Source organism: Panthera onca, chromosome C1, assembly GCF_046562875.1.
Source record: "Panthera onca isolate mPanOnc1 chromosome C1, mPanOnc1 haplotype 2, whole genome shotgun sequence".
Lineage (NCBI taxonomy): Eukaryota > Metazoa > Chordata > Mammalia > Carnivora > Felidae > Panthera > Panthera onca.
Window position 1 is genome coordinate 26,541,434 of NC_138346.1, and position 14,426 is coordinate 26,555,859.

The 14,426-nt window shown below is 39.2% G+C and overlaps 1 protein-coding gene and 1 long non-coding RNA gene across 6 annotated transcripts in view; one reads left to right on the plus strand and one right to left on the minus strand.

Annotated features, from left to right (window-relative positions):
- LANCL1 (LanC like glutathione S-transferase 1) overlaps positions 1–8,151 on the plus strand; it is a 37,155-nt gene extending 29,004 nt beyond the window's left edge. For all 4 annotated transcript variants that reach the window (XM_078450908.2, XM_060623363.3, XM_078450909.2 and 1 more), the window contains exons 7-10: positions 1,762–1,944; positions 3,743–3,919; positions 4,360–4,432; positions 5,055–8,151. In XM_078450908.2, coding sequence (XP_078307034.1) covers positions 1,762–1,944; positions 3,743–3,919; positions 4,360–4,432; positions 5,055–5,131 — 510 coding nt within the window. In that variant the 3' untranslated portion in view covers positions 5,132–8,151. The remainder of the gene's footprint in view (positions 1–1,761; positions 1,945–3,742; positions 3,920–4,359; positions 4,433–5,054) is intronic.
- Positions 1–14,426, minus strand: part of LOC144617127 (uncharacterized) — a 179,575-nt gene that overhangs the window by 31,728 nt on the left and 133,421 nt on the right. The gene's annotated exons all lie outside the window — the stretch shown is intronic.

Sequence of the window (14,426 nt, forward strand, 5' to 3'; positions counted from 1 at the left end):
CAGAGCCTTTTTGGCGGATTTTGTGTAACTTACCTGAAAAATAGCTGAATGCGCTGTGCCCAACAGCTCTTTGGATCTAATACTATAGAGGGACGTTAGCCAAAGTCGAAAAGACTAAGGCCAAATAAAATTTACTGCAGCAAGCATAACCTGGCAGGGGAGGTCAGAAGAGGACTTCTCATGAAAGCATCCTTTCTGGGGGCTTATTTAGCTCTTTTTAAGGAGAAATTGGCACTCGGGAATAAAAATCCATAGCAAAAGAAAATTGATTTTTAATGGCAGCAAAGGTGCCCCCCTCGCCTTCCCAAAGTACAATGCAGCATAAAGAAAAGTGTTTCATTAATATGTTCAACATGAGTGCTTGGATATACATACTATTAGCTGGTTGAGTAGCCGGCTGCAATAATGCAAAATCAATGTCAGACTTTCCCTCTCCCTATAGCTAAACAATGACAACGAAGCTGAAAAACTCAAGGTTATTATTGCCTTTGAATGCAAAGTCACACTTGGAGTGTTAGTGGCAGTAAGAGACCAACTTTTGTATTTGTTCTGCACTTCTCAATTAAGAGTTTTAGAATGAGGGGTTTTGACAATTCAGACTTAGACTGTTTTTCTGGCATAAGCCTCCACTGGCTCTGTATTTCCAGAAGTAAATATATATTCTTAAGTTTTCAGGAAAAGAGAGTTGTGTTCTGAAGTTTAAAGGTGAGGTAGAGTCCTCCATGTCAGTGACTGGACAGCCTCATGACCTTTCATTGAAGCAGATCATCAGGAGTCATTTTACTGTCCATCTGCCTCCTTTTGGTGGCTATAGTGAGAAACCTGGAAACCTGTGTTCCAAATTTTCCATTGGCAGGTTATTGTCTATTTGAAATGATTTAATTCTTAATCCAAAAAGTCCATTCCAGTAGGTGCTTATGTATCAACATAAAACAAACTATTATTTGTAGTTCATTTGAGATAAATTCTGCAAATTTAAGGAAAATTCTCCTCTAGCAGTTTAAACTGAGCTTGTACGATATTCCGTGGGGAAAGTGAAATCTGTACATGCCCTGAAGAACTTCGTGCACGGTCAGTACATGTGCTTCATGCCCCTGCCTGTTCCCTCACCCCACATGCCCACCCACTGCTTGGCAAAGACACTTTGATTTTTTTCTTTGAAAAAGCGAACAATGCAATGAATTAAGGACAGGACCAAAGGAGAAACTAAAAACTTAGATCAAAAATGAGGCTCATATGCCCTATGGCAGTGTGTCCCATCAATCCGTACATCGTTGTATCAGAATAATCCTGCATAAATATCAGTCCCAAATCCTCTGCAAAAAGGCTTTAATCTAGAACCTGGATCTAAATTCCAGGTCTTCCAACTTGTTAGCATCCTCCTCTATTGGAAACAGCTGCCGTTTCTCTAAATGTAATGGTGAAAGTTATGCTTGTGTTGTCTAATGCATCTCTTTGTGGCTTTCAGAGTTTGCTTAAGGTATTAAAACCTTAGGAAAGGTCTCTTGTGTTCCTGCATTGACTTAGGAAAATTATATGTATGTATACAACGATAAATACTGAAAAATAGTATGTATGTAAGATCTCAAGAGTTAACTGATAGCCTAATTTTAGTTTGTTCCAATAGGTTAAAATATATGGAATGGAATCCAAATCTAGCTCCTTGTGGTCATGTTTTCTTTCTGGTTTAAATCTCATCCCTGAGACTTAGGAAGATCTGTTTGCTTCAGCAGAACTAATGATTCCTTTCCTCATTTTTAGCCCAGCCTTCAGGTGAGCCACATGAAGTTACATGGTTTGGTCAAGCCCAGTGTAGACTATGTCTGCCAGCTGAAATTTCCTTCTGGCAATTACCCTCCTTGTGTGGATGATAATCGAGATCTGCTAGTCCATTGGTGTCATGGTTCACCTGGAGTAATCTACATGCTCATCCAGGCCTATAAGGTACTGTGAGTTTTCTCATTTTTGAAATAATTTGGAAAATGTGACATAAAATTCTATAACTTAAAATTATTTTTATGTATAATCTTTAAAGGAGCAGTAGATACATTACTTGTTGGACCTAAGATCATTTTGCTAAATGGATTCTAATCATTCTTACAGTATCCCTCTGTACCAAAGCAGATACTATTTTCCTAGATCGGGAGGCTGCTTCACTGACAGGTAGAATAGTCAAGATGGTAGCAGCAGTAGTAGAGCCAAGAGAAGTATCCCAGAAGTTCGGTTGAAAACAGAACCTTTCTTGTGCATTGCTGGTGGGATTGTAAAACGGTGCAGCTGCCATAGAAGAGAGTTTGGTAGTTCCTCAAAAAATTAAACGTAGAATTAGTATATGATCCAGCAGTTCAACTCCTAGGTTTATATTCCCCAAAATTTAAACACAAAGATTCAAGTAGATATTTGTGCACATATGTTCCACAGCAGCATCATTCACAATTGCCAAAATACAAAATGTGATATCCCGCCCCTACACACTCACTGGAATGTTACTCAGCCATACAAAAGAATAAACTTCTGATCCATACTACAACAGCAGGGACCTTGGAAACATTATGCCAAGTGAAATAAGCCAGATGCTCAAGGACAAATACTCTATGATTCCTTTTATATGATGTGATGGTTAATATGTAATATCTGAACAGGCAAATGCATACAGGAAGAGAATAGAACAGAAGCTAGCAGGGACTGGTGCCCGGTGGGAGGGATGGGGGACGAGGTGCAGGCTCACTTCATGGGCACCGAGTTTGTTTGGGATGATGGAAACGTTTTGGAAATAATAGTGATGATTATACAACATTGTAAATGTAGTTAATGCCACTGAATTATACACTTCAAATGACAAAATTTACAACTTTTATATTTTCTCTTACTTTACCAAATAAAAGAAATGCAAATATCATTTCTTAAAAAAGCATGTGATGGCAGAGCCATAATCAAAGAACAGGGTTTTATTTGAAAGAAAAAGAAAAACAAAATAGAAGTAAACCAAGATATCTATGTCTGTTGGTGCCCAATCGACAAATTACAAATCTGTGGACTATGAATAGGCATTGGTATCTCATACTCTAAGTAAGCATTTAGTACATCAAATTTTACTTTCAGAAAGTTGGATATAATGGAAGAACTTTCTAAACCACCTTATTCTACTTTTCAGAACATTTAGTTTGCAATGAGATATTAAAGCTGTCTACTGAGAATATTTCTTGAGTCTTTGATCAATATATAGGAGGCCACAAAAGATTGGAGAGATGTGTCTGTATTTTTCTGACATAGTATTTTGTAATCAAATCAGTTTTTATAATCAATTTTATATACAGTTTCTTCCCCATATATAAAGAAACTTCCTAACAGTGAAGGGCATTATTATTAACCAAAGAAGATAGCATGCAGTTCTTTGGAAATTAACTGATGATAATAGCAAGTCACAAGTAAAATCAATGCTACTTCACCACTAACACCTATGTACATAAACACAGAGCGCACACAAAACGCGGATGGCACAGACAAGGTCATGTGCAGTTATTTAAAAGCAAAAAAAAAAAAGCAAAGCTAGTAAGCTTTTATAATTTGTCCCCACCCACACGACACATCTCTCTGGCTCTAAATCCCTTACCCTTTCTTACCAAGCCACCTCTATCTCGCCCCTCTTGCCCTATCTCCCCCCCCTTTCCCATCAGGAAGGAATGTCAATAGACGTTTCTTTTTATATCCCTTGTAATAAAACTTTCCCTTGGCTCTGCAGGTGTTCAGAGAGGAACACTACCTCAATGATGCGTACCAGTGTGCTGACATGATCTGGCAGTATGGGTTGTTGAAGAAGGGGTACGGGCTGTGCCACGGCACCGCTGGGAACGCCTATGCCTTCCTGACACTGTACAACCTCACACAGGACGTGAAGTACCTGTATAGGGCCTGTAAGGTAGGCACCAGAACCACCGGCAAGAAAACACATTCCCCCAGGAGATTGTAGAGAGGGCTCCAGTCAATCTGATTTAATTCATTTACCTTTATAACCACAAGTCTATAGAACAAATCCAGTTATTTAAGAAAAGCCTTCTAAACCCCTTCAGTTGAATTAGCTTTCTTGTATAAGGACACAGTTCTATTCAACATTTATGGGGGGAAAAAAAAGAAAGAAATTTTTCTCTGATAACCTTGGAGACAGCGGCTCAGATGGCTCATGACATTCCTCCCTCCCATCCTTCATACTCTTTCAGACCGTCTGTTTCTCTGTACTAACCCCTTTTTTCTGCCTGAAGATAGCTTTGGACTTTTCAGAGTAATTCTTACTATCAACTATCAACTTTTGGGGGTCTCTGGAAGAAATCACTACCATAATTAACATGGTCTCACTTTCAGTTTGCTGAGTGGTGCTTAGATTATGGAGAACACGGATGCAGAACACCGGACACCCCCTTCTCCCTCTTTGAAGGTATTTTTCACTCCTTACTTAGTTGCCTTATAATGTCAGCATCTACTTCTCTGCTTGGTAATTAATGTATTTGAATTTGAGCTTTATCAACAAGTTAATTTTATAGTCATTTCTTAAACTACCTCTTTACCTCCTAATATGAGAACTCAATATTAAAAATCAAGTAGTACAGGGACCATCTCAGACCTAATACAAGTAGTCATAATGGTGACTACCCTTTATGGAGCCAAGCACAGGCCTGGCATTTTGCAGATGCCACCATAAATCATCTCAGCAAAAACATACAGACATTATTATCCTCATGTCACAAATGAGGACACGGAAGCTCAGACAGGTAAGTGGCCCGTGGTGCCATGTGAAGGAGCTGACGTGATAAATGACAGGGCTGTGCCTTGAACTTGTCTGGTTCAACTCTCCCTCCTGTCTTCCACCTGGATGAAGAGACTGAGCACCTCACTAGTGATCTCCTCGCGTATTGACCTGCATCATATATTAAACAGATGCTTGGTTCCTTTAAGTCGTTGCCATTAGTATCATAATGTCGTTGGTGCTAGCGAATGAAGCCACTCTATAAAACGGAGTCATGTGGTGTGATAACTTTTGCCTCTTTTTCTTCCTTCAGGAATGGCTGGAACAATATATTTCCTGGCTGACCTTCTAGTGCCCACAAAAGCCAGGTTCCCTGCGTTTGAATTGTAAAAGGAAAGCCTGCCCCCTGCAACTCACTGCATGAGCCTTTCTGTATATCAAACCTGGACGAAGTGCTTTTATTGCTTTTCAAGGAGACATAGGGTCAAACCGTGTACTTGATTTAGTTGATTTTTTTTTTTAATTTTGGAATTTGTCTTCAGTTCGGTTGCTTCTGTTTATCATTCACTTTTACTTAAAAGTATCCAAGGAAATCCTTTAACTTTAACTTCAGTTTCTTCCTAAAGGAAGGGTGAGTGATATGTGCAGTGTTTTGAGGGCATAGATGTATATATTTCAGAACTTGGAGGAAACCTTACTCTTACTTAAGCTTATGAATATAACCATCCTTTGCTGTTCCAAAACTGTTTAAAAGAAACTAAAAATGTAGATAAAGAAAAATATATGGTTATTGCTGGACATTGCTATCCACCTCCTTAGTATTTTTCCTCCAACAGGGCGGACAGTTTTATAACTTTGTTTTTCTTTAGGTGGTTGATTATGAAGGGGGACAAAAATATTAACTATATGCTTCTGAGACAAAAGTTGCAAGAGATGCAAACTGGTTTAAGGACCATAGTGCTTGTTTAACTAGATAACGATACTTTCAGATTTACTTCTTTTTGGTAGTAAAGCATCCAGGTTCTATTAGTCAACATTTTTATCAAAAATTTCTAAAATGCATTGGTGGTTTTGAAAATTCTGGTTTGAAGATTAGTTTAAGATAAGCTAACAAAAAAGTTTATTGTTTATCCTAAAATAAGTTATTGTATCTTTGAACTATTTATTTACATTTGTTTGTTCCTTGGATTTAGTATAAGATCAGGAAACGATTTTCTATATGTGAGTATGTGGTGACTTAGGATTTGAGTTCACCTTGTCCAATTGACCTTGTAAACTTAGATTTGTGTTTTACTTACTTGGCAATGACTATGCGTTACTGCTCGCAGTTTGGTACAAGCCATAAGATATTTTCCTTCCTTTCAATCTATCTGGATGTTTGTCTTTTCACTGAATAGTACAGTACTCTGCATCTCTCTAAAAGGGGGAAAGGGTGCTATATAGCCAATAACTTGAATGAAAACACTAAGGTTTCCATTGAAATGCTGTTTATTTGGGAGGTATTATCCAGTGCAAAGGATTAGAACAAACACATCCCATCTCTTTGCATATCCTAGGTTTAACACTCATCAGTTTCTGAGCCCTCAGGATCCTGTATTTAACCTGGTAGATGAAGGGTCCCTGGTGCTTCACATTCTCTACAAATGTTTTCACTCATCAGCTTCCCTTCCTCCTCCTTCCTTTGCTGCCTTTCCCAGGCTTGTTTCATCATTTCTTGCATGTTCTGACTGATTTTAGAACATTTTGCAGCTTTGAAAATCAGGGTCTAAGAATTTTAAATGTGCCTATTTCATGGCTTTCTTGGTCATAAAAGCATGCTGTTTTTATTTTAAATTGGAACCAAATCCCAATGGGTATATGTTGGTTCCTCAGGATAGTAGTCCCCTATTATTTTACATTTAGTCCCAAAATAGCTTATATTATTGGAAATTGACCCTTTAAAGGCTTCTGATGGAAGGATCTAAAAACCAGCCCACTGCTCAGTTCCTAGGATTAGCTTATTCCTCAGTGACTCGCACTAGTTGGGAAAACCTTGTGCCTCTCAGATGTCTGAAGCTGCTGGTAAACTTTGCCTTTCTCCTGGGTGTTTCAGATGAGCACTGTTGGCATTCCTAGTAAAGCTAATTTGCCTTTGGCTGGATATCCAACTTGAAAGAAGAAAACCCATTTGGTTTAGTTAAATGTCTTACAATACTGTGCCTGTACTTTTAGCTACTGTAATTACCAAGGGAAAGAGAGCAAAACACACTTTCTCTTAGCCAGAGGAAACTTGATCACAGTGCATCTCCAGCATCTTGATTAATTTAACCCCAGGAAGACTTCTAGATGGGGAGAAGAACATTCTGAATAAGAGTCATTAATATTTAGGTTGCAATTTACTGTCATCCATTAACAAAGTCATCAATACAAACATAATTCAGGTTTCTTTTTTTTTTTTTTTCTTAAGCTTTTTAGGACTTTAATTAAGCTGGTGGATTTTCTATTCATGCCATTATTTCTTTTATTTATGCTTAAGAGGTAAGAAAATCGGATAGGATTTTAAACTCCAGCAAAAGCCGTAAAACTAAGACCAATATCCTAAAGCCATGGAGGAAACTGAAACTTTTATACCAGCTTTATTAGTTTTAGAAGGAAGAGGCATCATTGCAGTTCTATTTCTGTTACATCATTTTTCCCTCAGATATTTTCTTTTCTTTTGGTGAAAAAAAAAAAAAAAAAAAAAAAACCTTTCCAAAAGTTGCCTCCCAAAAAACTTCATAGTATCTCTTCCCTCCCCATACAAAAATGAGGTAGTAAAATCCTAAAAGCTTCTTGAGCAGTGTTCATTTATCTTGCCATGCATTTCTGTTCCTGTGGTGATGAGAAATTACAGTAGTTAACTTTTCATCATGTAAAAATGTTAACATTCTCACAGCCATTTCCATCATCCCATTGGGTTTTGGTCTCCTTCGAGTTGTTGGTCTTTAATCCTTAGAGTCATTGATTTCCTTTTCATCTTTGATGTCAGTTCCAATTCTTTGGCATCAAAAGCCTTCATGGTAGGAAGAGTTTTAGGTAAAAGTGGACCCAAGATGATCCCGCTGCTACTGGCTGATTTGAAATACAAAATGTGAAGAGTGAACATTTATTCGTCTACTCCTTTGGCTACTAGAACTTATCTGCAGTCCTTTATTACTCATACCAAATTCTAATTCCACCTTTGCTTCCCATCAATAGGTCAGAGCACCCCATTTCTCTAGTACTGAGCTGTAGAACTGTTTCTCCTGTAGATACAGAACAGAGTGGGATATTCAGGGAACCCACCCCAGTGTTATATTGCCATTTATTGGGAAGGGCTGGGTCATAGGTATTTCTATGTTCTGTAAAGGATTTCACTTACTGATTCTCAATAAAATTTTATTAGGACTGTACATGTCATGTGCTTTCTGTTTGCTTTGGTTTAAACTTGAGAAATCTTTTCTTTATATGGTAAATGAGGGCTTTTCCTCTATACTCTCATTCCCTAGGATTTGTTCCTGACTTTTCATCATTATTTTATCAAACAAGATAGATTCAGAGGGAAATATTTTTAAATCTGATTATTATAGAATTAGGAGGAATCTACTAGGATCCAAACAGAGCAGTGTATTAACCATCTCATACATATGAGAATCCACCCTGTGGTTAATAAGTAAAGGCCTAATTCTAGAAATTGATTTCCCTGATGACCAATTCTGAAAGGAACTTTGAAGAGAGGAAGAGATTACATGAGGCATAATTATGAAGTGTATATTCAGAGGTAGGAAAGGAGCTCTGCTGTATCACCTGGCAGGACCTTGTGGCACTTAACTTTCATGCCACAGCTGTGTAGTGTGATGGCACAACAGAGATCTGCCAAATAATAAATCCTTATTTTCATCCCTGAATTAAGATTTCATCCTCTGGCACGTATCATTAAAATGCCCTTCATCCCTCTAGTGTTGTGTCTAAATGACTCATCATAGGAAGGATAAATGCACAGTTATTTTTATTACACTGTTTTGAATGAATGAATGTATAGTTGGTGATAATCACATCTTTAGATGCAGGTGATGAGGAGTGAAGGGGACAGTGGCTCACAGAGGCCACCCAGAGACCCCAAATTGATGTCTGGAGCATTCCTGCTCCCTGTTGGCAAGATTACACTGCAGTGGGTAAAGCTGGCCAGCCCCACTGTCTGGTTTACCACTCCCTGGCTCGTCCTTCGAACGGAGGAAAAATAATGACAGGCATATTAAATTGCACCACACTTGTAAGCTCATGAACAAACAAAACCTGAAGAACTAAGTCTCCTGCGATTCAACCCATAGTTGTTTTTTTCCCCTAACTTTGCATTAGAAAAGACCTTTGCCTCCCTCCCCCTACACTCTCTGAATAGAATGATAAGTTTTTTTGTGTCATTTCTTTTTCCCTAGATAGTTCCCACTGTGGATTCAGTGTCATTAAAAGTTTTGTGCATTCTCGATTCTTCTAAGCGTCATTGAAACTGAGAAAAACCTATAAGTCACTCCCTGATGATTTGCTTTCACATTCTGTTTCCCATCCAGACTTGCCCTTTTCCTTCTAAAGCTGAGGGTCAATTAACAAAGCAAGAGAACATTGGCTTTTTTACAATGGAGAACATATTGGCTTGATTGGTCCCATTATGTAAAGTATTGAAACAGTATTTTCCAGAAGCCCTGTGCTTGTGCATCCTCAGGGACTTCTTTGACAATTTTGTGAGTAATGGGAGAGAGTGCACACAATAAACCAAGAGGTGAAATAATGAGCATAGAGAAATGGATCTTAGCAGGACCACTGTTCATACTCAGCCAGTTCAATTTCACATTTCTACATTATGTTAACTTCCATGCACATGCAAATGACAACCATGGTGACATTAAATCTGCAGCTAATGTTCTGTCACTCTACAAATAAGTGTTCGAGAAAGCATTTCTGAGGCACTTAGTTATTACGCAGGGAAAGGCAGGACTCTTGATAAATCAGTTTATAAAGTAATGTCATAGTTGCCTAATTTCTCTTCCCTGATGTAGCTGGGATAGTAAGAAAGGCATCTGTGACCCAAAAAATACTGCGGTGGCTCACTGTGAAAGTGGATGGTTAATATTGGTCTCTCAGGATTCAGCAGTTAGGAATTAAGATGGGCACCCCCTTGCCGGTAAAATCCAAAGTGGTGGCACTGTTTATATGCTGCAAACATGCCATTTTATTTAAACATGCCATGAGCAATGCTTTAAAACCATTTTATCCCCCAAACTCATTAAGCACATATGTCTGTATGCAAGGTGCCTGGCAGGGGCATTCTGTGTGCACAGGATAGACATCCCTTACTCTGGTGACTCAGCCTGGTGAGAAAGACGAGTGATGAGATAAGTTACAACGAAATGTATTTGAATATTCCTGTTCAGCCCCCACCTACTCTTCCTTGTTCCACAAATTTCAAGAATGCCCAGATCTTTCCTGTGATCCACAGTGTCTGGCTATAATTAGAGATTTGGAGTTTATAATCCTGCAGGGAAGAAGACACTTTAAAAGCCACTCGGCCGGTTGAGAAGCACTCAGAGTTCTTTCATTTGGATCACCCTGATGATGGGTGAGATGGAGGGAAATTTGAGCACATAAAGTCACTTGCCCCCAAAATTACTTTCACTCAGTTGGCTAACTTCTCAAAACTCCCAGCATCAGCATTATTAATAATTTAGGTTAAATCCATTTCCTTCGGGAATCTGGTTAAAATGCAAAAATTTTTAAAAAGGTAGTTAATCAACCTGCTATTATTCATTAGCATTTTAGTACCTGGTTTCATGACCTACGCAGCAATTAATTTGAAGAACTTCAATCCCAACAACATTAAGTGTGCTATTAGCACATGCTAGGTACAGCATCTAGCTAGGATTCGGAAGATGATACCTGCTCACAAAAGACTGTTTAAATCTGGAGATAAATATAAATAAATAATTTCGGTATGATACAGAGCCTCACCAGGACTCGCTCTTTGTGAGTGGGGGAAAGGCAGGTGTAGGAGAGTCAAGGAAACTTGTTAAGAAAAATTTGAGGTCAGCGCTTCTTAACCATATATGCATACAAATCACCTGGGGATCTTGTTAAAATGATACCAAAATGCCATTTGATGGGGCCTGAGATGCTGCAGTTTTAACAAGCTCTCATACAATACCTGTACTGCTGTCCACAGAGGCTACTTTCAGTACGATGGACCCAGATACTCCAGCATGGAATCCCGACTTAGTAGACAAGAAGGAAGTGAGGTCACGAGTTGGCTGATGAATTGATAGGACTGATATGTGTGAATCAAAGAGCACAAGCACTAGTACAAAGAGCATAAAAGCTGGAATGATTGGAGTCTGATTTTTCTTTTAATGTTTACTTACATACTTTGAGAGAGAGAGGGCATGAGCATGGGAGGGGCAGAGAGAAAGGGAGAGAGAGAGAGAGAGAATCCAAAGCAGCCCTGCTTCGTCAGTGCAGAGCCTGACACCAGGCTTAAACCCACAAACTGAGAACATGACCTGAGCTAAAATCAAGAGTCGGACGCTCAACTGACTGAGCCACCCAGGCACCCCTGGAGTCTGATTTCTGATGTGACTCAGTTGCACATAACATCAGGCAATAGGTCTTGGGGTGATTAATTTTCTGTGGTGGTGATGGTAGCAAGTGAAAGAAACAGATTTGGAACATATATTTGTTTATAATTTTAATGGAAAATTTGCCAAAATTTGATATCTTTTCAATCCAAAGAGAGTAATAAGCTTCTGGTAATTTAAGAATCATATGGAAGATATTTATATTAAAGAGTTAATTTGAGGGGAGGAGCCAAGATGGTGAAACAGCATGGAAGTCTTTTTTTTTGTGTCTCGAGACCATGAAATACAGCAAGATCAACACTAAACCATCCTGCACACCTAGAAAACTGATTTGAGGATTAACACAACAATCTGTACAACCTGAACCACAGAACTCAGCAGGTATGCAGCACATAGAGGTATACTGGGGGAGAGAGAAGCCACAGAGGGCAAGGAGCTGTTTTTGCTTTCAGAGCGAGGACGGAGATGGGGGGAGAGTACTGGAAAAGCACTCCCACCAAAAGCAGCTGGAGAGAAAGTGGAAAAGTGGAAACAGCTGCAGGGACTGAACCAAAAAGGGAGAAAGGAGAGGGTTTAAATTCCATTAGGATTCTATAAACAGGGGGAGCACAGAGTCTGAAACTGCAGCTCAATACCTGGTGGTTCTCTGGTGGGAAAGGTGAATCCCCAGGAGCAGAGTGAGGTCTGGGAGGACCTCAGGCCACACGGGGAGAAGCAGTTCCACTGCTGGAAGGACATTTGGTAGAGGCTTTGCAGCCACTCGGTCCCAGCAGACCCCAGAGAACAACCACATATGCTGGTGCTGGAACAAGGTTGCTAATGGTGAAGCCTGGCACCAAATGTGTGCTGTTTTTCCATAATCCCTGAAATGCTGCTGCTACACGATTGCATGAACTTTTTCTGGGGCAGGCTGACACCCAGCCACAGTCTCTGGGCATCAGCAGCGGCAGTCCCACGAACGTTCCTGGGTGCGGCCAGCACCCAGCCATTGCTTGGTGAGACCCTCCCCAGAGGATCTGAACGGGTCAAAGCCACAGTCCCTCAGAAGTGAGGGGTCAGGAAACACAGCCACATATGAGATAAAACTCTGGAGGGAGGTGCCGCCTGGCAACCTGATGGCTTGGTCACAGACAGGATAAAAACGGGGAGTGGACAGAAGCTGGAGACAAAGGACCCGTGCATGATTGCTGGTCTGGGAGAGCAGAGTTCCGATACTAGAGACTGGGTAGCTGGGTGATGCCATTTTCACCCCTCCCACGTGTGCACATACACACCTACAAGCGCCACAACAATGCACCCCAGTAAGCTAATCAGCGCCATCTAATGGAGAATGGAGCTGCTACATTAACCTGGGGCAACCTCACTCTTCAGGGACACCACAAATCTCTCTGCCTGCTTAGTTTACAGACTATAAAATACTTCATACTTTTATTTCTAGGGGAAAACGATGTAATTTCATCGAATTTCAGTCTGTTCACTGGTCCACCTATTCAATTTTTTTTGTTTCTTTTTCTTGAATACAGAAAGAAAAAATTTATTTTTTCAATTTTTATTAAAAATATTTTTCTTCATTTTTTCTACTATATTTTTTACTTTTTTGTAAATTTTTAAAATTTTATTTTACTTCCATCATTTCAATTTATTCTATTTCATTGTATTCATTTTCTCAAATTATAAAATGTTTTCCTTTTTTTCTTTTCTTTTTTTTCCCTCTTTTTCTCCTTTTTTTTTCCTCTATCAAGCTCCTTTCAATAACCAGACCAAAACACACCTAGGATCTAGCATCATTTATGTGATTTGTATGTGTGTGTTGTTTTAATTTTTTTATTTTAATTTTTTTATTTTAATTCCTTTCCTCTTTCAAAATGATAAAATGAAGGAATTTACCCCAAAAGAAAGAACATGAAGAAATGACAGCCAGGGACTTAATCAACACAGATACAAGCAAGATGTCAGAACCAAAATTTAGAATCACGATGTTAAGAATAACTACCTGGGGTAGAAAATAGATTAGAATCCCTCTCTGTGGAGATAAAAGAACTAAAAACTAGTCAGGCTGAAATAAAAAATGCTATAACTGAGCCGCAATCTCGAATGGATGCTATGGTGGCAAGGATGGATGAGGCAGAGCAGCAAATCAGTGATATAAAGGACAAACTTATGTAGAATAATGAAGCAGAAAAAAAGAGAGGGACTAAGGTAAAAGAGCACAATTTAAGAATTAGAGAAATCAGTGACTTGTGAAAAAGAAACACATCAGAACCATAGGGGTCCCAGAAGATGAAGAGAGAGAAAAATGGGTAGAAGGATTATGTAAGCAAATCATAGGGGAAAACTTTCCTAACCTGGGGAAAGACAGATATCAAAATCCAGGAAGCACAGAGGACTCCCACAAGATTCAACAAAAACTGACCATCAACAAGGCATATCCTAGTCAGATTCACAAAATACTCAGGCAAGGAAAGAATTATGAAAGCAGCAAGGGAAAAACAGTCCTTAACCTAAAAGGGAAGACAGATCAGGTTTGCAGCAGTCCTATCCACAGAAACTTGGCATGCTAGAAAGGAATGGCAGGATATATTCAATATGCTGAACCAGAAAAATATGCAGCCAAGAATTCTTTATCCAGCAAGGCTGTCATTCAAAATAGAAGGAGAAATTAAGTTTCCCAGACAAACAAAAATTAAAGGAGTTCATGACCACTGAACCAGCTCTGCAAGAAATTTTCAGGGGGACTCTCTGAGGGGACAAAAGATGGAAAAAAAGAAAGAAAGAAAGAAAAACAAAAAGACCGAAAGCAACAAAGACTAGAAAGGGCCAGAGAATACCACCAGAAACTCCAACTCTACAAGACATATAATGGCAAGAAACTCATATATTTCAGTACTCACTCTAAACATCAATGGACTAAATGCTCCAATCAAAAGACACAGGGTAACAGAATGCATGAGAAAACAAGATCCATCTATATGCTATTTACAAGAGACCCACTTTAAACCTAAAGACACCTTCAGACTGAAAGTAAGGGGATGGAGAACCACCTATCATGCTAATGGGTGACAAAA